Consider the following 24188-nt stretch of genomic DNA (forward strand, 5'->3'; position numbering starts at 1 on the left):
AGCCCAGGAGTTGGAGGTTGCTGTGAGCTGTGATGCCACAGCACTCTACCCAGGGTGACAGCTTGAGGCTCTGTCTCAAAAAAAAAAAAAAAGAGTCACCCTGAGAAAAAAATGTGGCCTTTTTAGCCAGCCAGAACTGAGTCATAGCTTGTGGCTGCCTGGATTCACAGACACATGAAACGATCAGGTGCAAAGCATCTATTGAAGCATTCTTTATAGTGGCAAAAGACTAGAAACAACCTAAATGCACGTTCATACAATGGATTCCTATGATACTCTCAGTGTATACATATGGGACTATCTCCAAAACATTACCAGCTAATGGAAACAAGTTGAGAACTGTTTATGAGAAGATATCACTTGTGTTGAAAGGGGTGGGAGAGAAATGTGTATTCAAGTGAGTATCTCTGGAGAGGATCTCTGGAAGGGTGCCTGTGGTATCTGCAGCACAAAATGCAATAGGAATGTATCTGAAGTTTCTATTGATAACAGTCATATAACAGTCCTTCGTATATGATTGATTATTTGTGCATTCTCATCAGGGAAATGTTAAATTTCAGGTTCAAGGTTCATGAAACTAAAGATGTAATTTTTTTTTACATCTAAGTTCTTGAATCCCCTGAATTATAATCACACTTCTAAGGCCTAGATTCAGGACTCTGTAATGTCATAAGGACTGGTCCAGCTCACAGGGGTCATCAAGTAGGCAATAGGCACCAGCACATACCCCAGCAGTTTGACAGCTAGAGAGCTAGCCAGACATTAAGTTAAAGCAGCCAGAGAGCTAACTAGCTACGAAGAATTAGCTGCTTAGTGGCTTAACTAGTTAAATATTTATTCAGTTAGCTATTTGGACAGCTAGTCACCTACTTAGCTAGTTAGCCAGCTAATAATCAGTTACTCAGCTGGTTAGCAGCAGGACTGCCCAGACAGCTTGGGCTTCTCAAGCAGAGTTAGGGTGTGGCCACTACAGGCTGCCCAGTCCAGGTGCCAACCTTCTAACGGTGGGAGGGTGGGTGGCCAGCCAGGAGCAGAATAACCGGTTTGGTGGGTGTCTGCCCTCCCAGCATGGAAGGGCTGCTCCTGAGAGCTCTCTGGCTGTCAGAGGGTGGGGCGGCTGGACCACATTCCCTGGGAGGGTATCTCATGGCTGCTGGCGCCATGGACCCTACTCCTGGCTGGTGGAGGAACCCACTCTCCACACCACACCCCCTACCTCAGGCCCCTCCGCCAGCCACACCTGTTGCCAAGGTGACACTCTGGGAACTGGAACCTGAACAGGCCAAGAAGATCAGGAGGCAAAGGGCTGAGTCTGGTGCACCCAGAGAGGATATCTAAGTCACCGGGGTACAGCTAGGGATGCCTGAGTTAGAAGGGTCTGGAATGTCTGCCCCTGTCCTCAGGGCTCTGAAGACAGAGCTGCTCCAGCTGTCCTCAGACCAGTGACTTTCTCCATCATCTCGCTTTCCTACTCTGGAAAACTGATGAGGACACTCCCTACCTCATTATAAAGGCTGTGGGGATTAAGGGAGATAATGAGTGAAAACCAGCCAAGCCAAAGCAGGGCCCACACAATGCACTCCAAATATGGTCCTGAAACTCACACATTTTCCATCCCGCCTGGGAGCCAAGAGCTCACTCAGACTTTGAAGCCATGCCATCCCAGGTTCAAATTCAGACACAGTATTTCCGTGTATGACTTTTCACAAAGGTTTTGCCTTCTCTGAGCCTCAGTTTCCAGCCCTAGAAAATGGAGTTTTTAATCCCTGTCACCTGGAAGGGGTCTGGGCATGAAATGCTGTAATGCACCTTCTAGTGCCTCGAAGGGCAGAGTGCTAAGTGAGTTCATTCCCTCCCCCAAGAATCCCAGTAAAGGGACTGACACCCTGAGCAACTTAAGGCCAAATAGCCCATCAGTGGCAAAGACTGGGCTTTCAGTGCTCGGAAACCAGACTTTTCACCGAACAGCACCCCCTTTTCCCAAGACCAGTTGGTCAGTTATGAAACACTGTATTAGGCACAGGTCTTAAGACAAGCAGGGTGAATCTCGGATCACACCTCTAACATTTTCAGGCCATGGCTTGAGCAAGCCACCTTTCTGGGTCTTGCTGTCCTTATCTAATGGGGACAGCAATAGTGAGTGTTTCCCATATAGGGTGGCTGGGAGCCACCCACAAGTTCAAGTGGCATACACAGGGTTTAACAAAGTTCCCACAGCACTCTGCATACTTGATAAATTAGCCATTATCTGCTACTGTTCGACCAGTGGGTTGCTCTCTCCCAGTCAGGGGAAGAAGGAGGTGATAATCCCTACCTCACAGCCTTATGAAGAGGGGGGCCACAAGATCATATTGGAAAGAAGTTTAGAATGGCACCTATCAGAGATAGCAGAAACTAATCGCTAATGACTATTATCAAGGCCCAATTTGCTTTGTGTCTGGGCTTCTAGAAACTTCTATCTCACTTTCATTTTATAGGTCCCAATTCTCTGGTTTCCTGGTCACCACTTTAGCTCAGGCCCCACCATTTCCCCCCCTGAACTTTCTGAATAATCTTCCTAGTGCAGTGGCCAGACCCTCAGGTCTGCAGTCATACGGACCTGGGATCAAATTCCAGCTCAGCCTGTTCCTAGCTGTGAGGCTTATGTCCAAGACCTGTCCCCTCTCTGAGGCTGTTTCCCCACCTGCAGAATGGGGATGACAGCAGATACTTCAAAAGGTTACTGTGAGGATTCAGAGTATTTATTAAAAGGCCAAGAGAGGCTTGATGTTTTGGGTATCACTCTGATTCCCTGGCCTTTGGTGAGATCAGGGGTGTGACCTCTTTCCCAGGGTTTGAAAAAGCATATGAGGATTCAGAAGGGGCCAGGGTGGGCTAGAAAAGGCACCAACACCAGACAGGGTCAGATAGCCCTCAATTATACTCCCATGTATGCCACCACAAGCCAAGGGGCCCTGAGTCAGCCACTGCTCTTCTTAGAACCTTGATCTCCAAATGGGAGTCAGACCTCATGAAAATAGTCTAATCTTGGGCGGTGCCTGTGGCTCAAGGGGTAGGGTGCCAGTCCCATATGCTGGAGGTGGTGGGTTCAAACCCAGCCCTGGCCAAAAACCAAAAAAAAAAAAGAAAATAGTCTAATCTTGTGCTGTGTGACCCTTGACAGGGTGGATGTTGTAACAAGGCTGTGAGACAGCACCAGTCTAAGATGGAATTTGGGGCATGAGCCTGGGGCCAGCCGCCTAGGTTCAAATTCCAGCATGACTTCTTCATGGCTGTGTGACCTGGGCTCAGGTCACTCAACATTCCTGAATGTCAGGCAATATCAACAGTCCCTGGCCCAGAGTGAGCTGATAGCTCACACATGCAGTACTTAGAACAGTGCTCGGCACAGCATAAGTGCTCAACAAGTATTTGCTAGCCATTATTATTATTTTTCATTATTGTCTACATTCCTTGCCAATCTCTCTAATCCTGTTTGCTCTTATGTTAAATGGAATTAATAATCCCTTGGCTGCCCATTAGAACCACCCTCAATGCTTATTAAAAATACTAATGCCTCTGTCACACCCCCAGATAGCTTGATTTAAAGGTCTGGGGTGTGGCTTAGGCGTTGGTATTTTCTAAAAATTCCCAGATGATTTTAAAATGAAGCTGGGGTTAAGAACCACTGCTCTACCCCATCTGTTTGTTGTAAAAATGAAATAATGTGACAGACATCAAATGCTTAGTACAGAGGCAGAAGACTAACATAGTCAACCTCACTATCATCAATCTCATCCAATCTCGTCTTAATTTTAAGAGGCACCACAGCAAAGTGGGAAAGCCTGGGCCAGACTACTTGGGTCTGCCAGGTCTGTCTGACCTTGGTCTAGGAACTTGACCTCTCTGAACTTCAGTTTCTTTACCTGTAAAATGGGAACCAAATGCTTTATAATTGTGGAAATTGATCAAGGCATTGTATTTTAGAAAGTTTAGAAGAATGCTGAGTATTTAATAAATGCCCATGTTATTGTAATTAACTCTCTCTGGGCCTCAGTTGCCTTTTATGTAAAATGGGGGTAATAACAGACTCTATCTTGCCTAAGGTAAGATTAAATGAATTGATACATGGAAGGCATTTAGCACAAAGCCTAGCGTGTAGTTTTCTATACTCAGTGGTTCTCATCAATTGTTGTCACAGGTCCATATCCCTTTCTCAAAACCCTTGGAATGAATTATATTGGAGAAACTGGAATTTTTTATGCTTTAGGAAAATAATATGGTTTATCTACCATATATGACACCCCTAATAAGGGTCTGAGTCTGTCCTGGTATTCCAACAATTTACAATTTGGTAACTAAGTGTGGCAATAGTCACAAGACAGGGAAGAAAAACTATAAATAGCCTCAAGTTGATTCAGCTGGACTACTGACACCCAGTTCCCCACTCCAATAAGGCCCTCCCATGGGCAGGAGGCCACTCACATAGATGAGGCCAGAGTAGTATCGCTCGCGGAGGTTGTGCAGGACTGAGGCCTCATTGAGGCAGGTCAGCTCAGCCATATCTTCCGCCTTGCTGAATTTGGGTGGATTCATGCGCTGGATCTGGTCCCTTGGTAGCCGCAGCCGCCTCCCGCTCTCCGCCAGCTCCACCTCGGCCTCCTCTTCACCCTCGTCCCTCAGTGCCGCCGCCTCAAACCCATGGAGCTCCGAAGGCACCCACACGAGGCGCCGGGCTGTCCACTCCACCTGTGGTGAGGTTCCAGAGCCCCCAGGCCCGGCACCCGTGCTGGGACCACGAGGTGTGAACAGGAATGGCTGGGCAGCCTCAGGCACTGGGCCTGGCCTGGGGGGCACCTTCCGCCCGGGCACCGACATGGTGACTGCTGCCATGGTCTGCAAGGGGGAGAGCAAGAAGGTGGAGGTCAGGTAGGGCCCCATCGCCACTATCCCCCATCCCCACCCCACATCCCTCAGGCAGCTCCTCTATCTTCCTTCACCAGATCTCTTTTTACACTTCTACAAAACGGGTCAACAGACCTAGCTTACTCATTCCCTTCATTCATCTCTCTGCTCATTCGTTTGATAATTATTCAACAAGCCAAGCTGTGAGCAAGGTGTGGTTCTAGGCATTGGGAATATAGCAGCGAAGAAGCCAGAAGATTCCTGTTTTCATAAATTTACTTTTTATACTGGGCTGTCCAGTAAGGGAGCCAGTGCCATGTGTAAGCTACTGGGTACTTGAAATAGAGCCCCCAAAGACACCAGATTTCAAAGACAGTATGATCAAAAAAATAGCTTATTGGTATTTTTGATACTTGGTGACACACTGAAATGACATTTTGGATATACTGGGTTAAATAAAATGTCATTAATATCTTTTGTTCCTTTTTACTTTTTATATTAAATGTGGCTATTAGGATTTTTTTTTTTTATTTTAGAGACAGAGTCTCACTTTATCACCCTTGGTAGAGTGCCATGGCATCACAGCTTAGAACAACCTCCAGCTCTTAGGCTTAGGCAATTCTCTTGCCTCAGCCTCCTTGAGTAGCTGGGACCACAGGCACCTGCCACAACGTCCAGCTAATTTTTTGTTGCAGTTTGGCCAGGGCCAGGTTTGAACCCACCACCCTAGTTATATGGGGCTAGTGCCCTACTCGCTGAGCCACAAGCACCACCCTAGAAAAATTTTTAATTACATGTTTGGCTTGCATTGTATGTCTACTGGACAGAGCTGCTCTAATCCCAAGAGACAGATAAGTAAAGTATATAGCATGTTAAATGGACATAAAAGCCAAAGAGAGAGATGAAGCCGGGGGCAGGGGATGTTCGGGTGGCAAGAAAAGGCCTCTGATGTGGGTTTTAAAAGGAGCCCTGTGGGAGATGCAGGGAGTAAGGCATGGAGATGTCGGGAAGGCAAGCATGCCAGGCAGTCAGTGCAAAGGCCCTGAGGCAGGACTGTTCCTATATGTCAGGAGCACTGTCAGGTGGCCCTTGTGGCTGGAGCCAAGTGATTGAGGGGAGAGCACAGGAGGTGAGGTAAGAGAGGGGACCAAAGAGTGTGACTTTGCTTTTACTCTAAGATATGAGCCCAAGGAGGGTATTAATCTGATCTTTGTCATTAGATTCCCTGCCACTTCTGTTCATACCTGCCTCATGCCAGAACAGACTCAGATCTCACTGCCTTGGTTAATAGCACCTTCCTTCTCCATAAAATGGGGAGACTAGCTCCCTTCATTCACTCTTCCATGCATTCAATACCCTCTTGAGGCCTTTCAAGTACCAGACTCCACCCAGAGTGGGTCTGGGGGCCCAGAGCTGAGTCAGACTTGAGCCAGGAGGAGCTCCTGGCCTGGGGGTGGGGGGTGTATCCAGCCCTAGTTTCAAGTCTCAGACCCTGAAACCAGGCACTAGGTGAGCGAGAAGACACTAGGCCCCTCCCTGCCCTCCCAGGAGGCCACAGACAGTAGTGAACACACAGCAATTCCAAGGCAGGAAAAACATTCTCCCTGTGCAGAAGCCTGCCCCTGCTCTCCTTCACTGCCTTGAACCTCTGCCCCTCCAGCCCCACACTAGTCACAGACACTGGGACAGTTCTGTCTCCCCCACCTGTGCTTTTACCCAGTAGGCCTAGAGGATCCTGGCATCCCTACCCTCCTCCACCACATCCCTGGAGCAGTCCTTCCAAGCACTGGCTCCTGGCTCCCCTACAGGCATCCCCAGATGTGGTTCTCCGCAGACTCCTGTCTTTTCCTCCCAGGCCGTCCTCTCCCCTGCCCCAGCAACTCTGGATTCCTGGGACCTGAGCCCTGGACTCCTGCACTCTGAAAACAGCAGACATTTCTTCACCTTGTGGGCCCCAGATCACCAAGGCTCACCCCAGGCCTTCAGTATGGCCTTGAAACACCAGAGCCAAGTTCCATTCCTGGGACTTTATCCCCCATCCTCACTCCACCCACTTCCTCTCCTGCCCTGTGGCCTTTGACCAGGAAGGGTTTGGGAATTTATGCAATCACCCAGCCTTGAGCTTTCCCTCACTGGAGCCAAGAGCCCAGGGCCCCCTCTGTTCCCTCCTCCCCCAACCTCAGGAGTTTGGACCCCCAGCCCACTCCTCCATTGGACCCATAGCGCAGGCCCCTCACCTCACTGCAGCGGGGCCAGAGGTGAGGATGCTGATTCTGAGGACAGACTGAAGCCCTCATCAGGCAGGCCTGCAGGCCTGAGCTCCCAACACTGTGCCCCTCTGGCCACTCCGCCCTCCCTCAATGCTCTGCCAGGGCTCATTACTGTCACCTGGGCAGGTAAAAGCACCTGCCCTGGGAGGGGCAGAGACTGCTGCGCTTGAAAAAGAAAAGGAGCCAGGGATCCAACCCTGGGCAGAGGTTGGTCCCTTGGCATTCAGCTTGGTGCTAGGATTCAGGAGTGTGGGTCCCCAACCTTCCCCCTTTTTCCACCCAGGACCCCAGGCCCCAACCTCTGCTCCTACGGGCAGGGATCCAGGCTCCCAGTTCCCTCCTCCCTCTAGGCCCCAGTCCCTCTTTGCTCAAGAGCCAGGAGTCCCGGCTTACCCTAGCCCCCAACCTCCTCCCCGGATCCAGGAATCTGGGTGTTCAACACCCATTTTCCCTGGACCCAAGGGCCTATGTCCCCGCCCCCTCAACCCTCCAAACCTCTGGACTACCTGGGGGCGCGGGCTGGAGCGGGGAAGGGGGGAGAGAGCACGGGAATCCCCAGACCTTTTCAGAGCTCTCAGGTGCGGCTACCTCCGCGGTCCAAAGAGGGGCGGGACCATGTGCGTCGAGGGGCGGGACCGGGCTCTGATGTCACCTAGCACCTGCCGGGCTGGGGAAGGGGGCGGCTCCTGGAGCTTCAGGGCCTTTTACTAGGGTTTGCGGAAAGGCGGCGGCATTGGCGCCTGGGGCTCCTCCTCCTCTGGCGAGCAAAGGTCAGGAACCCACCAGGGAGAAGACTGTGCACTGCCCAGCTTCGAATCCCCGTCAAGCTTTCTGGGCCTCAGCTTTCCTTGGCGTGAATTGCGGCCAATGAAATTAGTCAAACGACGTGGAGAAAGTTCCCAGCCTAGTGCTTCATCTTTTAATCTCTCCGAGCGTCAGTTTCCCCTACCCTGGAAACGGAACAACACAATCTACCGAGTAGGACGAGCACCAAAGAAGACAAAATGCCGTTCTAGTTTCCGGTGCTTCTTTGTCCCCAGGGTTGAGGTGACAAGTAAATGGCTTGGGAGGCTGAGGCATGAGAATCGCTTGAACCCGAGTTTGAGGTTGCTGTAAGCTATGACGGTACATTGAGAACGACAAAGTGAGACTCTGACTCAAAAAAAAAGAAAAAGAAGAAGAAGTAAATTGAGATAAGAGCACCTAACATGCGCCGGTGTTTTTCTGCTGTTAGAATAGCTCTTGCAGATCACAGAACCGACTCAACAATCAATGAATTAGAGTGCTTTGATGGGGAAACTGAGGTACGGAGAGGCGAAGTTACTGAAGTTGTAGAGGAAGAGGGAGAGCTAGGATTCAAGCCCAACCGTTATCTGCCATTATAAAGGAGGGAACTGTAGTAGGTCCTCAAAGACGTCAATTTCGCGGTCCCAGTTAGTAACACTGTGAACCTTCTTTTCTGTCTGCCTCAGGGACTAGTGCCTTCCTTAAGGGGTTACTGCGGGATTTAAAAGGTTAAAGGATTTAGTACAAAGTTGGTTTTCGAAGTGTTATCTCCACCCAGCCCCTTTGCAGTCACCGACTGTGTCCAATCTCAGTTTTTTCCTGCCTAAAAGATGGGTATGTTATAACCCTCCCCCCGAGATAACAGGATAATGAAAGGAAATTATTTAGTGATAAAAATAAAGCCGCCAAAGTACACATCATAGGTACTCAAATATTTCTTTCCCCGTCCCTCTGCCTCGACCGGTCACGACCGACCCCTTTTCTCTGGCTCGCGTTTTTTACACGTGGAAACAGAAACATTGTCATCCTAGTAGCTGAGAATTGAAGACGATGACTCAGGTATTAAAGCGTCCAAGGTCCCAAAGACAGCCTCAGTTTCCCCTTCTGCGAAATAGGCCCGGAGCCGCAAGCTAGGACCCCGACCGGGCCTCACATCAAGTAGGAACTTGAGCTGGGGGAGTGTAGACGTCCCGCCACCCCGAAATCCCCCAATTCCCCTCCGCCTTCACGCCACTCTCTCAAGGTGAGTGTCCGAGTCACTACCCCCGGCCCTGCCGCCTCCCCTCGCCGTCCTCCTGGGTCTAGATTGCAGACCCAGACTCCAGCCTCCCCGCTCCCGGTCCCGCTCTGCCGCCCCAGTCTAGCTGCGGGTCCCGGACACTCACCCGCTTCCAGGGCCGTCCGGAGGCTTCGGCCTGGGGAGAAAGAGGGGTTGGCCCGCCAGGGCAGCCCCGCCTTCACAAGCACAACAGGAGCCAATCGGCGCCTGCTGCGGCAAGCTACGGCCCCGCCCATGGGGGGAGCGAGACCGCCAATCAAGAAGAGCGGCTGACAGGTGGGGCCAATCAGAAGTTACCGTAGTGTGCCAGCCGTGGGAAAAGAACCCAGCCGGAGCGCCGAGCTAGGCGGTGCGGTCCTGGGTGGGACCCGAGGCCTGACGGGCAGGGGTGTGACCAATGGCAAGGCGCAGGGGGCGGCCGAAGGAGAGAGGCCCAAGGGACCGGGTGAATGGACCGCTTTGTGAGCAGGGCATGAATGGGGGCCTTTGTGCCGACTGGCGTGGGGCGGGGGGCGGGGGGCGGCTGGAGGCCGGAATGCCTGGGTCCTTCAAGAGCCAGCGGCAGGGGAGACAGGAGAGAGAATTCACTTTTGTCGAAAGCCGACCGCGTACCAGCCACTCTTCCAGGCTCTCGCCCACTACCGAGGTGTGGGCGGTGATACCATCAGAATAATCATCATTTATTGAGCGCCCGATGTTTGCCAGGAGCTGTACTAAGCACGTTACCTGCATGATCTCATTTAATCCTTACGACGAACCCCTTGAAATTGGTGCTATTAAGATCTTCATCTTTAGACGAGGTAAATGGAAGCTCAGACAGAGTATATTAATTTCTGAAAGTCAGAGTTGGCAGGAGGCAGAGCAAGAACTCGGATTCTGGCGGCGCCCAGAGCTCAGTAGGTAGGGCGCCAGCCACATACACCAAGGCTGGTGGGTTCAAACCAGGCCCGGGCCAGCTAAACAACAATGACAACTGCAACAAAAAAATAACCGGGCATTGTGGCGGGCACCTGAAGTCACAGCTACTTGGGAGGCTGAGGCAAGAGAATCACTTAAGCCCAAGAGTTTGAGGTTGCTGTGCGCTGTGATGCCATAGCATTCTACTGAGGGTCACATATGAGATTCTGTCTCAATAAATAAATAAATAATAAATAAATAAAAAGAATTTGGATTCTGCCGAATCTGACTCCAGAACTTGTGCTTTTAACTACCTTGCTATGCCCAAATGCAGGGTAATGATCCCCAATTTACAGAGGAAAAATGAGGCCAGGAGAAACGAGAGACTTCCCAAGGTCATGAAGAAAAAGGCTCCGCTGAGCTGCAGGAGGCTTGCCAGCCTGGCTGTGCTGCCCAGCAGCTGTGTGGACGTGGGCCATTTGTTGGACTTTTTAAAGGTTCCATTTATTTCTGCACCTGTGAAATGAGACTAATGGTCCATCTGCCTTGACCCTTGTTTGTACTGTTGATGGGATTCTCTCAAACTATTCAGACTGGGCCCGCCTCTGCTCAGAACCTTCCATGACTCCCATTTCACTTAGAAAATGGCCTACAAGGCCCAGCATGATGTGGCCCCTTTTGCTCTCGCTGTTCTGACCCCACCTCAATTCCCCTCCATTCTGTTCCAGCCACTCTGGCCTCCCAGTTGTTCCTTGATTTCTCAAACATTCCTCAGGCATGATCCTGCTCCAAGAAAGAGCAGGATCTGTGTAATCTGTTCCTTCCACCAGGAAAGCTCTTTCCCTAGGTTTTGCATGGCTGCCTCCTCTCATGTCATCAATTCTGCTCCCATGTCACCTCTTCCAAGAGGCCTTTCCCAGCCATCCTATATTAAACAGTCCCCCTCATCTCTCATTTTCACCTTGCCCTTATTTCTGTTTTTCTCACAGCACTGATGGTGCTGGTGAATTTGTTCATCTGTTTATCATCCGTCTCTCCACTACAGTTTAAGTACTAGAAGCACAGGATCTTTGTTTTGTTCAGTACTGATGAATCCCCAGGTCCTGGCACCCAGTAGGTACTTAATAAACGTTTGTCAAATAAATAGTGGCAAGTCCTCGTATGTGTAGATTAAATGAATTAATGGATACAAAGCTCTTAGTATAACCCTGGCACTGTGAAAAAGGCTAAATAAGCAAATACTGATTGTTATTGTTGTAATTTATTGCCCCACTAACACCATACAGGAGAAAACTACATGTACAGTAGACTCTCTATAGTTGACCACCTCCCTACATTGACCATCTCCTTAAATTGATCTAATTTTTTTTTTTTTTGAGACAGAGCCTCAAGCTGTCTTGGGTAGAGTGCCATGGCATCACAGCTCACAGCAACCTCCAACTCCTAGACTCAAGTGTTTCTCTTGTCTCAGCCTCCCAAGTAACTGGGACTACAGGTGCCCTCCAAAATGCCCAGCCATTTTTTGGTTGTAGCTGGTTTGGCAGGCCCGGGCTGGATTTGAACCAGCCAGCTTTGGTGTATGTGCCTGTCACCTTAGCCGCTTGAGCTACAGGTGCTGAGCCAAATTGACCTAATTTTCATAGACCACATTACATATTAGTAATGAGAATAGTTCCTTATGCCGACCAGTTTGTTACAGTCCTTTGGGTTGGTCAACTTACAGAGGTTCTACTGTATATAAAGTCTAGGGCAGGGGAGAGAAGACAGAGAAAGGGAAGGAGGGAAGTTGGGAAGCAAGAGGTGGGGAGACAGAGGAGAGACGCTGGTGTTAGTGCTGAGAGCAGACATAGTTCAAACATCCAACTCCCAGTGTATTTGCTCAGCAATGGCAAATGCAAGTTACAGAGCTGACCCTGTGATCGTGAAGTGTTGAGACTGCTATGGCTTTTGGATTGTCACAACCACCTGTCACTTCTTTATGGATGGGCAAAACAAGTCTCCAGGAGGGAAATACCTTCTCATGAGGACCTCCAGTGCTAATACACCTCACATTTTTGAGGCCTGATTGTGTGCTGGGAACATGACCATCATTATTTCAATGTACTCTCATGTCAGCCCTATGACATTGGCACTGTCATTATACCACTTTATAGGCCAGTAACATGCCCAATCTCTCTTGGCTGCTGGTGGTGAAAGATCTGGGCTCCCATGGGTCAGATCCCTGAATCTGTGCTCTTAACCAAGACAGAGATGAGGTTACCTGTCACTCTGGCTCAAGTATTTTCCATGAAAGCATACTTCAGTGAGGATAACAAGAGGTGCTGTTTAGTGAGTGCTGACTGTGTGCTGGACATTGTGCCCTTTGTATATATGAACTCATTAGATTTTCTCAATAACCTTATGAAGTTGGTACTTTTATTATGCTCAGAAAACTGAGGGTTAGACGCAAGGAAATCCTGTATCCAAGGGCACTGAAGAAGAGTGTGGACTGGTACACAACAAAATTTCAAACAGGAAAGAAGGCTTTGGTAGTCACATTTTAACCAGAATCTGCCTGGTAACTGATGATGCTATTAAAGCCACTCAAGGATAAAGCTACCCAGCAACTAGTGATACCATCACTCCAGCTAAGGGTCTAAATGTGCCTAGTAACTAGAGACATCATTAATTCTGCTCAATCTGTGGAGTAATTGGTGACATCACTGAGTGATAATAGTGACCTTCCTTTTGCTGAGGGCATTCTATGAGCTGGACGCCTCTGCTAAACACTTTAATAGTTGCTGATATTGGCTTGGCGCCCGTAGTACAGTGGTTACGGTGCCAGCCACATACACAGAGGCTGGCAGCTTCGAATCCGGCCCAGGCCAGCTAAAACAGCAATGACAACTGCAACAAAAAATAGCCGGGTGTTGTGGCGGGAGCCTGTGGTCCCAGCTACTTGGGAGGCTGAGGCAAGAGAATCGTTTGGGCCCAGGAGTTTGAGGTTGCTGTGAGCTATGACTTCACAGCACTCTACTGAGAGCAACACAGTAGGATTCTGTCTAAAAAAAAAAAAAAAGTTGCTGATATTTATTGAGCACTTACTATGTTCCAGGCAGTTCTAAGACCTTTATATGTATTAAATCCCACAATCCTTCCAATAACTCTAGTAACTAAAATGTCATATCCATTTTACAGATGAGGACACTGAGGTATATCTGCCCACGCTTGCACAGTTAGAAAGCAACAGACTTTGCATTTGAACCCATGGAGTCTAGTTCCAGAGCTTGGGTTTGGATCATACATGAAGCCACTAGAGAAAGGCTGAGATCCAGAGAATCAAGTTTGAAGGAAACACTCCCACTGCCTCTGAGCTTTTCCTCTGTTTTTTATTCAAGCCTGCCAGAGAAGTTCCTCAGTATAAAGCCCCAAATTCACTTTCTTGTAGAATGAGACCTCCTCACCAGCCAGCCATCACTTCATTCAGGTACTGTGATCATCCACATTAAACCGTGAGCCCCTGACTGTCTGGGGCTGGGTCTGACGCTTCTGTGGGCCGAAGGGTGTAATGTAGGCTACAGAGGAGAAGGGACCAGACAGTGAGGGTGGATGGAATTCCAGGATGGGTGTGTGCCTAGGGAAAAGGAAATGTAATTAGGAACATTCTGAGTCTCTAGGACATGGATTCCCGCCAGCAGGCAAAGTCCTCAGACATGACCTTATTATGCAGAATCTGAGTAATGGGTACCACAGGTGTGGGGAAAAAAACCGCCGAGGAGCTAAGTGGAAAGTTGGAGCTGAAAGGGGAAGAGACAAGAGAGACAGGGATGGAGCTGCTTTGCAGAAGAGAGTTTGGGAGGATTTTTTGAGTAATAAAAAAATTGAGGGAGCAGCTTCAATGCCTGGTGAGAGGGGCTGAATCTTAATAGAGGAAAAAAAAAAAAGATGGAAGAAGAGGATGCTAGGCTGTGCTGTGAGTCCTCAGTGCAGTCCTGCCTGGGCATTTCTGTGTGACAAAGACTTGAATGAGCCCAGTATTTTATTTTTGGTGGCTGGGCTGTTGTTTTCTCACATGTGACTTGGAGCTGGAACTGGCTCTGAGACAAGAGCAAGCTGATGGCCTTGTGTGGATCACAGATAAGCAACAGACCCAGGTGCCCAGTTCTGTAACAGTAAATATTTATTGAGAGCCTACTGTGTGTCAGGCATTGTTTTGGCCCGGGGATCAGCAAACTTTTTCTGTAAAAGGCCAGAAAGTAAATATTTTTTAGCTTTTTGGGCCAGGTAGTCTTGGTTCTAACTGTTCTACCCTGCTCTTATAGCATGAAAGCAACCAGAGACAACATGTAAATGAATGGGCGAGGTCGTGTTCCAATAAAACTTTATTTACACAAACAGGGAGCATTTGGCCCAGGGACTATAATCTGCAGACCCCTGTTTTAGACACTGAGGAAAGGGCAAGTAAAAGACATGCTTCTGGGGGGCCAGGCACAGTGGCTCACGCCTGTAATCCCAGTATTCTGGGAGGCCAAGTGGGTGGATTGCCTGAGCTCACAGGTTCGAGACCAGCCTGAGCTAGAGTGAGACCTTGTCCCTAAAAATGGCCAGGCATTGTGGCTGATGTCTATAGTCCACGCTACTCAGGAGGCTGAAGCAAGAGGATTGCTTAAAACCAAGAGTTTGAGGTTGCTGTGAGCTATGATGCCACAGCACTCTACCCAGGGTGACAAAGTGAGACTCTGTCTCCAAAAAAAAAGGGCTCAGCTTTTGTAGCTCAAGCGGCTAAGGCACCAGCCATATACACCAGAGCTGGCAGGTTTGAATCTAGCCCAGGCCTGCCAAACAACAATGACAGCTACAACCAGAAAAAGGCTGGGCCTTGTTGTGGGTGCCTGTAGTCCAGCTACTTGGGAGGCTGAGGCAAGAGAATCGCTTGAGCCCAGGAGTTGGAGGTTGCTGTGAGCTATGATGCCACAGCACTCTACCCAGGGCGAAAGGTTGAGGCTCTTGTCTCAAAAAAAAAAACAGACATGCTTCTGGTGCTCATGAAACTCAGATATTAATTTACTCCCTATATAGCAAGCAGAGGGAACCCATTCCCATCTAAGTCAGATCCTGTTTCTGTCCTGTTCAAAGTCCTTCCTTGGCTCCTGTCACACTCAGAGTTAAAGCAAAGTCTTTACCCACAAGAGCCTGCACCATCTGGTTCTCCTTTGTCCTCTTTCTGCTCTTCCCTCCATCCTTCTCTCACTTCCTCACTTCTTTCCAGCCACACTTGCCTACTTGATGCCCCTCAAACATGCCAGGCTCAGTTGTGCCCCAGGGCCTTTGCACATGCTTTCTCTCTACGCGGAATGCTCTCCCCCTAAATAACCACTTGGTTCCCTCACCTTCTTCAAGTCTCTGTTCAACTCTCACCTCTTCCATGAGTATCCAATACTCTAGACCCCTGACACATGTTTCTCAGCTCTATGCTTTCACAGCCCTCATCATCCTCCAGCCTGTCAGTAATTTACTTATTACCCATGTTGTTTATCATCTGATGCCCCCACATATCCACTCCATGGAGCTGGAGATTTGTGTCTGTGCTCTGCTGGGTTTTCACCCACAACAGAGTCTGGAACACAGTCACTACTCACGAAATAATTGTAAAACAAATGTTTGCATTCTGGTGTGGCCACAGACATTGAACAATTGAACGTGTAATCATAACGCACAGGTGCAAGTCTGAGGGAGTGTTGTGAAGAAAATATAAAGGAGGCTAGAGAGGGAAGTGGATGATGTTATTTTTAAAAAGGACTAAGGAAGCCTCTCTAAGGAGGTGATGCTGGGGAAGGAGCATATGACAGTTGATAATGATGAGTAAATAAATGAATGGATGGATGTGTGACTGATGCGTGGGTAAATGAATGAATGAGGGAACAGTTGACCATTTGAATAGGTCGATGAATGAATGAGTGAATAGTATATACAACAAATAACTAAATAAGTGGGCAATGGATGGAAAAATCAATTAATATGTAAGTGGATGGCAGATGAACACACAGATGAAAAGACTGACAGACAGATGGACAAATGGTCTTTCATGTCTTGCCTCTGTTTATTTGCACATACAGTGCCTTCTGCCTGCTACTTCCCTCTCCCCAGCTTTCTACCCTAGGGACCTCCAGGTCAATTTCTCAAGGTCCCTCTATGCTCAGAGTGTGCCATGGGCACTCTGGTCTCATCCCACTCCTATTCTTTGTCCTGCCCCAGTTTGTCACTCTCATTACAGTGGGTTGGAATGATCCATATACTGGAACCTTACAAACCAGCCACCACTCCAGGGCTGGGGCTGAGTCTGAGTCATGTCTGTGTCCCCAGCCTGACCCAGTAAAGGGTCAGTACATGAGATGGAGAGGGCTTCCACAGATGTGTGCTGTGCACACGTGTGAGGGATCAAGTGGGTTTCTGAGCCCAAGGGGTGGGGAGGTGGATGTCTCTGACGGCGCTGTTTCCTGTGGGGGTATGCTGTTGTGAGTGGGGGATTTGGGGTGTGTTGGGCCACTGGGACCTGGGGTCTGTGTGAAGGGTCTGCATCTATGGATCTCATGGGGCTTCAGATTCCTCAGACTCCAAAATTATGAATGGAAACTAGTCATCCCTTCTGTGTGACTTTGGGAAAGTCCTGTCCCCCTCTCTAGGCTTCAGTAAATGAGGGTCAGACTGGCCATTTCAAGGCTCTTGATTAGTGCTGACCTGCTAGAAGTTCATGGCCCATTCCTCCTTCTGCTTTCCCCAGTGGGTCCACAAAGGTCAGACTCATGCTAGGTCCTTGGGGTATCCTAGCACAGGATCTGGTGGAACATAGCATGCCTCAGGAACTAAGAAAATGAATGAAAGTATGACCCTTGTCACCTGTTCAGCTCCTACTCATACTTCAAAACCTAACTCAAAGGTTCTGAAAAGACATCTCTGATTCCTCCTGGCTATCCAAACAATATTAGTTACATTTTTATGATATTTGTGCTTACTTACACATACTAGTATATTGAATCATTTAACTCACAACAAGCTTCTGGGGTCAGATACTGTTGTTTCTCTCCCTTTTAAGAATAAGAAAAACTTCTAATGAATAAAATACATCAAAAGTAATGGGATGTTGGCTTGGCCCCTGTGGCTCAAGTGGCTAAGGTGCCAGCCACATACACCTGAGCTGGTGGGTTCAAATCCAGCCCTGGCCGGACAAACAACAATGATGGCTGCAACCAAAAAAATAGCCGGGCGTTGTGGCAGACGCCTGTAATCCCAGCTACTTGGGAGGCAGAGGCAGGAGAATCACCTGAGCCCAGGAATTGGAGGTTGCTGTGACCTGTGATGCCAGGGCACTCTACCCAGGGCGACAGCTTGAGGCTCTGTCTCAAAAAAAAAAAAGCAATGGGATGTCAATTCTGTGATTAAATTATAAAAGATCACAACTTCTACTGTGCTCAATGACTCTCTCTCCATAAATAAGCTGCAATACTGGAGAGGTTCATGTGGCAAGAAAATGAGAGTAGGGTGGCACCTGTGGCTCAGTGAGTAGGGCGCCGGCCCCACATGCCGTGGGTGGTGGGTTCAAACCCAGCCCCGGCCGAACTGCAACAAAAAAATAGCAGGGCGTTGTGGCGGGCGCCTGTAGTCCCAGCTACTCGGGAGGCTGAGGCAGGAGAATCGCCTAAGCCCAGGAGTTGGAGGTTGCTGTGAGCTGTGTGACGCCACGGCACTCTACCGAAGGCCATAAAGTGACTCTGTCTCTACAAAAAAAAAAAAAAAAGAAAGAAAGAAAATGTGGATTATACAAGTACCGGAATGTTATTCAGCTTTCAAAAGGAAGGACATTACAACACAAGCTACAATGTGGACGAACCGTGAAGACATTCTGCTTGGGGCAGTGCCCGTAGCTCAGTGGGTAGGGCGCTGGCCACATACACTGAGGCTGGTGGGTTCAAACCCAGCTCAGGCCAGCTAAACAACAATGACAACTACAACAAAAAAATAGCTGAGTGTTGTGGCGGGCGCCTGTAGTCCCAGCTGCTCAGGAGGCTGAGGCAAGAGAATTGTGTAAGCCCAAGAGCTGGAGGTTGCTGTGAGCCATGTGACGCCACGGCACTCTACCAAGGGCAGTAAAGTGAGACTCTGTCTCTACAAAAAAAAAAAAAAAAGAAAGAAAATGAGAGTAGCCTACAATCAACAGCGTGTGAGAAACTCAATTCTGCCAACAACCAAAAGTGAGCATGGAAACTGGTCCCTCCCCAGTCAAGCCTTGATAGGAGACCATAGCCCCAGCCAACACTTTGATTACAGCCTTGACAGATCCTGAAACACAGTGTCACTACAGCTAGTTTTAAAATATTATTATTTTTTTTCTTTTTTGAGACAGAGTCTCACTATGTCACCCTCAGTAGGGTGCTGTGGTACCACAGATCACAGCAACCTCCAACTCTTGGGCTCAAGCGCTTCTCCTGCCTCAGTCTCCCAAGTAGCTGGGACTACAGGCACCCACCACAAGGCCCAGCTATTTTTTGTTGCATTTGTCATTGTTGGTTAGCTGGCCCAGGCTGGGTTCGAACCCGCCAACTTCAGTGCATGTGGCCAACATCGTAACCACTGTGCTATGAGCCTAAAACATTATTTTCTTTTAAAATTAAAACTTTTACTGTGGTATATGCATGTCATGGAATACTATTCAGCTGTAAAAAAGACTTTACATCTTTTGTATTAACCTGGATGGAGTTGAAGCACATCCTTCTTAGTAAAGTAGAACAAGAATGGAAAAGCAAGTATTAATGTATTAAAAACTAATATGAAGCTAGTAGACAAACTAATACATGCCCATACTAGAGAAAATTCAATTCAGGTTGGAGGGAGAAAGGGGAGGAAGGAGAGGGATTGATGTGTTTCCATCTAATGGGTGCAATGTAAGCGTATATGGCACACCTCCTGGGAGAGGGGCACAACTACAACAGGGACTTCATCAAACCAATGCAAAAATTTAAACTAACGTGTACCCTTATATTAATCTGAAATAAAAATAAATGTCTACTAAGTGCAAAAAATAAAATTAAAACAATTGTAATTAGGAAGATAAAAAGTATGAAATGATAAGACAACATTTCCCTTGGCCAACATCCTCCATCTCGTTTCCCCAAACAAATGTACTCCTGATAATATTTTGGTGTGGACTGATTTATTATCAAGTATGTATCTTCTTTGGAGGAGGATACTAATTATGGCTTCCCTTTATTGGAAAAGTGTATTTGCTGGCACCATTTTAAATGTTTTGTAGATGTTCGGACTATACATCAGCCTTGTGAAGCAGGCACTGTAGATGGTCGCATATTACAGATGATAAAATCATGACTAAGAGAATTTACAATGTCATCCCAGCTCACACAGTTAGGGTGCCAGAGCTGGGATTTGAACCCAACTGGACCAAGAGTATCCAACCACTACTGTTCTACCCGAGAGGATCCCCAGAGAAGCTGATTGTGGTTACCTGCAGGTCTGCAGTCCCCAGTCTTTGCCTGGGCAGCTTGCTTAGAAGACAGTTCCTAGGGTACCACCCCAGAGGTGCCAGCAGAGTGGATCTGGGTGGGGCTCAGGAATCTGCATTTTTACAAATTCCCAGGTGATCTTGTGACAGGTGGTTCTCTCTCTTTTTTTTTTTTGTAGAGACAGAGTCTCACTTTATGGCCCTGGGTAGAATGCCATGGCATCACACAGCTCACAGCAACCTCCAACTCCTGGGCTTAAGTGATTCTCTTGCCTCAGTCTCCCGAGTAGCTGGGACTACAGGCGCCCGCCACAACGCCCGGCTATTTTTTTTGTTTTGGTTGCAATTCAGCTGGGGCCGAGTTTGAACCCTCCACCCTCAGTATATGGGGCCAGCGCCCTACCGACTGAGCCACAGGCGCTGCCCGACAGGTGGTTCTTGATCATACCTAGACCAAAACAGTTGGTTCCTCTTGTCTCATCACCTCCTATATCCAGTCCATCAGCAAATATTGTCAACTAACTGGACCTTTAAAATATATCCAGAATCTGACTCCTTCCTTCCACCCCATTACTGTATTCTGGTCTAATCCACAATCATCTTCTGCCTGAGACCATTGCAGCTGCCTCTGATTCTCATTGAGCCTGTTCCCTACAGGGCAGTCAGAGGGGATCCTCTTAGGACTCAAGTCAGCTGCAGTTCCTCCTATGCTCATCTCTCATGTGACTCCTGTCTCACATGAATAAAAGCAAAGTCCTCACCATGGACCACAGGGCCCTGGGGGATCTGGTCCCCTCTGTCCCTTCTTTACCTCCCACCCTGCCCCACTATCTCCTTCTACTATATCCACATTGGCTTCTTTCCTGTTCCTCGAATGCAACGGAGGCATTCCCACCTCAGGGCCTTTGCACAGGTGGTTCCCTCTGCTGGTAATACTCTTCCTCCCAGACATCCCCCTAGGGCTCCTCTATTCACTCAGGCCTTAAATGATACCTTCACAATGAAGCCTTCTCTGGCTCCTCTGAGACGCCTCAACCAGACTGCAAGAGCTCCAATCCCTTTTACCTGCTCTCCTGTTTGTTTTTCCACATTTGACCTTCTCTCATATTATACCATGTACTTATTTACTGTGTTTACTATTTACTGTCTGTCTCCCTTCAACTACAGAATCTCAGCCCTCTAGAGCGTGAGAACTCTATTTTATTTACCGTCTGTCCTCAGAACCTAGGACAGTTCCTTGCCCACAGCAAGTGCTAAATAAATATCTGTCGAATGAATGAAATAAACCCTTCGCTCTAGCTGGTAGGATGCCAGGGAACTTTAACTTCCTCATTAATTTTACATGCCACTGTTATTTCCTAACATGATCATAGTCACCTTATAATTAGGAAGGAGAAAAAAGCCACCAAAGCTATTTTTAGGACATTATTTGCTTTTTGAATCAAAACAATTCCAATTTTCAATTACACAAAATGGAAAAAAATTCAGACAGGAGGGTAACATTTCCCTTAACCAACCCCTTTCTTCTCACTCCTCCTCCCAGATGTACCCTTCATAATATTTTGATGTGAGTTCTTCCAAAGACACTTACTCAAACAAGTAGATCAGGGGTCAGCAAACAACAGCCCGTGGGCCACATCTGGCCTGCTGCCTATGTTTGTAAATCAGGTTTTACTGGAACACAGCCATGCTCATTGGTTTAGTATGATCTCTAGCTGCTTGAGTTAAGTAGTTATGACCCAGACCATATGCTCAAAGCTGAAAATATTACCCACTGGGAAAAAGCTTGCCAACTCCTGACTTACATGTATAGATAATAACTGAGGAATATTCCTTATGATTTCTTGTGTTTAGGGAAATAGGATGATACTTGATGTAGGAAACTCAGACTTGTTTTTCTTACGTAGCAATATGTCTTGGTGAACTACATTTAAATTCACCTTAACTGCAGCTCCTGTAGCTCAGTGGGTAGGGTGCCAGCCACATACATCCAGGCTGGCGGATTCGAACCTGGCCTGGGCCAGCTAAACAACAGTGACAACTGCAGCAAAAATAAAATAGCCGGGAGTTGTGCTGGGTGCCTGTAGTCCCAGCTACTTGGCAGGCTGAGGCAAGAGAATCACTTCAGCTGTGAGCTGTGATGCCATGGCCCTCAAAAAATAAAATAAAATATTTTTTGAGTCTGTCTCAAAAAATAAAATAAAATAAATTTGCCTTAACATCCCATAGTCAGAGTCTATAGTTCCTTTGACTCCTCTCTCATTGGTGGAACTGTTTTTAGTGGTTTTCCATTTTTCACCTTTGCAAATGGCAGTACAGGGAACATTCTCCTTTCTACTTCCTCATACACAAGTAGGAATATTGCTGTGTCAAAGAGTACATGCAGTTAAGATTTTTATAGATGTTGCCAAATGGCCACCCACAACACTATTTTCCTTTTGGGAAAAAAATGAAAAAGAAAGCAATGCAGTCAAGGATTTATTGCACTCTGTGCAAGGCTTCACCCCCCTGTAATCCCCTGACCTATAATTCCCTGACCCTGGACCTCACCTTGGACCCTCTTGGCCCTTTGTGCTGGCTGTTCCCTTCTCCACCCTTCTCTGCCCAGTGACTACTGCTAAGGCTTCCAAATCTACCTTAGATGATGGGATAGAATTTTATGACATTAACTGTGCCTTTATTCTGGGACTCAATACCCCCACTTCCAAGTAAGTGCCCTAGGGAAACTGCCCAGGTGACACATGAAGATATGTTCAAGGATGCCCAGGGCAGCATTGTGGGTGAGAATGGGCACATGGAGATACATGGGGCCTGTCACACAAGTAGTTGATAAGTAAAAGCAAGAGGACCTCTTCATGGCATTCTAGAAGCAATAAAACGGGAGTTCCACATGGCAACATAGAAAGATCCTGAACACATGATGTTGAGTGGAAAAAGTAAAACATAAATCAGGGTCTGTAGCACAGTTTCAAAGAAATAATCTAGCTTTCATATCCATTTAGAGGATGTAAGTACACAAAACAACCCTGGGCATGGACGTTAAACCTGTTGGGGTTTGTTTACAGGGTGCTGGGGAGGAAACAAGTGTGAGATGGGAGAATTAAAGGGAAAAATGAAAAAGAAAGCAAAAAAGGGATAAGGACAAATGATAGAAAGACAAGTACTGAAAAGGCAACACAGCTCTGTGCCCATAACTTCATGCCCCCCACAGGATCCATCCTGGGGGCACTCTCTTCTCAGAAGCCTTCTGCAAACCATGTCCCCAACCCTCCATTTCCTTCTCAGCCAGAGTCAGTCTCTCTCTTCTCAGTTCCTGCCTTCTGCAACTAGCATGAAGGCACAATGTTACCAAACTGAGGCTGTGTCTACGGCTGTCCCCCCAACCAGAGTAGCAACCTGCTGAAGGAAAGGAACCAAACCTGTGCCTCAATTTCCCTGCTCTGTAGAAGGGAGTAGTGAGAATAGTATCTTCCATATAGAGTTGTTAGAGGGATAAATTAATTAATTCACGTCCTCTGCTTAGTGATGTCAGCACATTGCAAGCTCTCAGTAATTGCTGGCGGCTATTGTTGTCATTATTACTATTGGGATTTAGCTTCATGACACTGGGAAAGGCCTTGCCCCAAGCCTCCTCCTTCAGGAAGCCTTCCCTGACTGTCCCACAGGAATCCCTGTTGACACCTGTGGCACCTCCATTATCACCTCTTCCCCAGGTGTGGACACTGCCTGCTCACCTGTCCGTCTCCCCCACTGGGCCGGGAACTCCTCAAGGACCGGGACCAGGGTTGGTTCACCTTAGATTCCTCAGAGCCTGGCATAGTAGCTTGTGTCACTTGGGCCTTTGGGACTGTCTTCCCACCTGAACAGAATGCAGGCTGAGAAGGCAGATAAGGCAGGTGTATAATTAACGAATATATGGCGGGTTGTATATGATAATAGCCCGTTGACAAGGTTAGAAACTGTATATGCTGAGCTCCAACCTGGCTGTAACCCACCTCCTGCCTCCTCCTACCACTGCCCTGCGTGATCCCTGCATTCCAGGCTCCAGGTCGGCACACCTGTCCCAGGAGCCTCCCTTGAGCCAGGGCAGGGCCCTCTCAGAACGTCCTTCCTGCCCCCTCCTACATCCTCACTGTGCCAGGGGACACAGATGTGTGTGGGTAACACCATTGTCTTACCCCTACTGGAGAAATAGGAGTTTCAGTCTTTAGGCCTGAGGCCAAGAGGATCTCTTGGCAAAAACTTAAGGACTCTTCCCTAGAATAGGTTTCTTAAAGTCAGGTTTATTGGGAGCATAATTTATGTACAAATTCATCATTTGTGTGTACATATGAAATGTTATACTATAACTTATATATGTATATCTACAAAGTAAAATTCACCCTTTTTAATGTACAGTTCTGTGAGTGTTAACAAATGCTTACAACTGTATACCCGCAGCCACAATCGAGACACAACAGATCCATCACTGCTGCAAAGGCCCTCATGTCCCTTTGCAGCCAACCCTTCCCTCACCCCGAGCCATCGCTGCTGTTTCCTATCCCATAGTTTTGCCTTTTCTAGAACATCATATAAATGG

At 48.0% G+C, this 24188-nt stretch overlaps 1 protein-coding gene across 8 annotated transcripts in view; it reads right to left on the reverse strand.

Annotated features, from left to right (window-relative positions):
- MYH14 (myosin heavy chain 14) overlaps nt 1-23434 on the reverse strand; it is a 100402-nt gene extending 76968 nt beyond the window's left edge. For 3 of the 8 annotated variants that reach the window (XM_053607177.1, XM_053607176.1, XM_053607183.1), the window contains exons 1-2: nt 23344-23434; nt 4465-4875 (exon numbers count right to left, since the gene is read on the reverse strand). In XM_053607177.1, coding sequence (XP_053463152.1) covers nt 4465-4875; nt 23344-23427 — 495 coding nt within the window. In that variant the 5' untranslated portion in view covers nt 23428-23434. Of the gene's footprint in view, nt 1-4464; nt 4876-7121; nt 7310-7660; nt 7841-9325; nt 9374-23343 lie in introns of those variants that run through there. The other 5 variants (XM_053607182.1, XM_053607179.1, XM_053607181.1 and 2 more) reach the window with 4 other exon arrangements.
- Nucleotides 23435-24188: the final 754 nt, after the last annotated feature.

Source organism: Nycticebus coucang, chromosome 10 (genome assembly GCF_027406575.1).
Source record: "Nycticebus coucang isolate mNycCou1 chromosome 10, mNycCou1.pri, whole genome shotgun sequence".
NCBI lineage: Eukaryota > Metazoa > Chordata > Mammalia > Primates > Lorisidae > Nycticebus > Nycticebus coucang.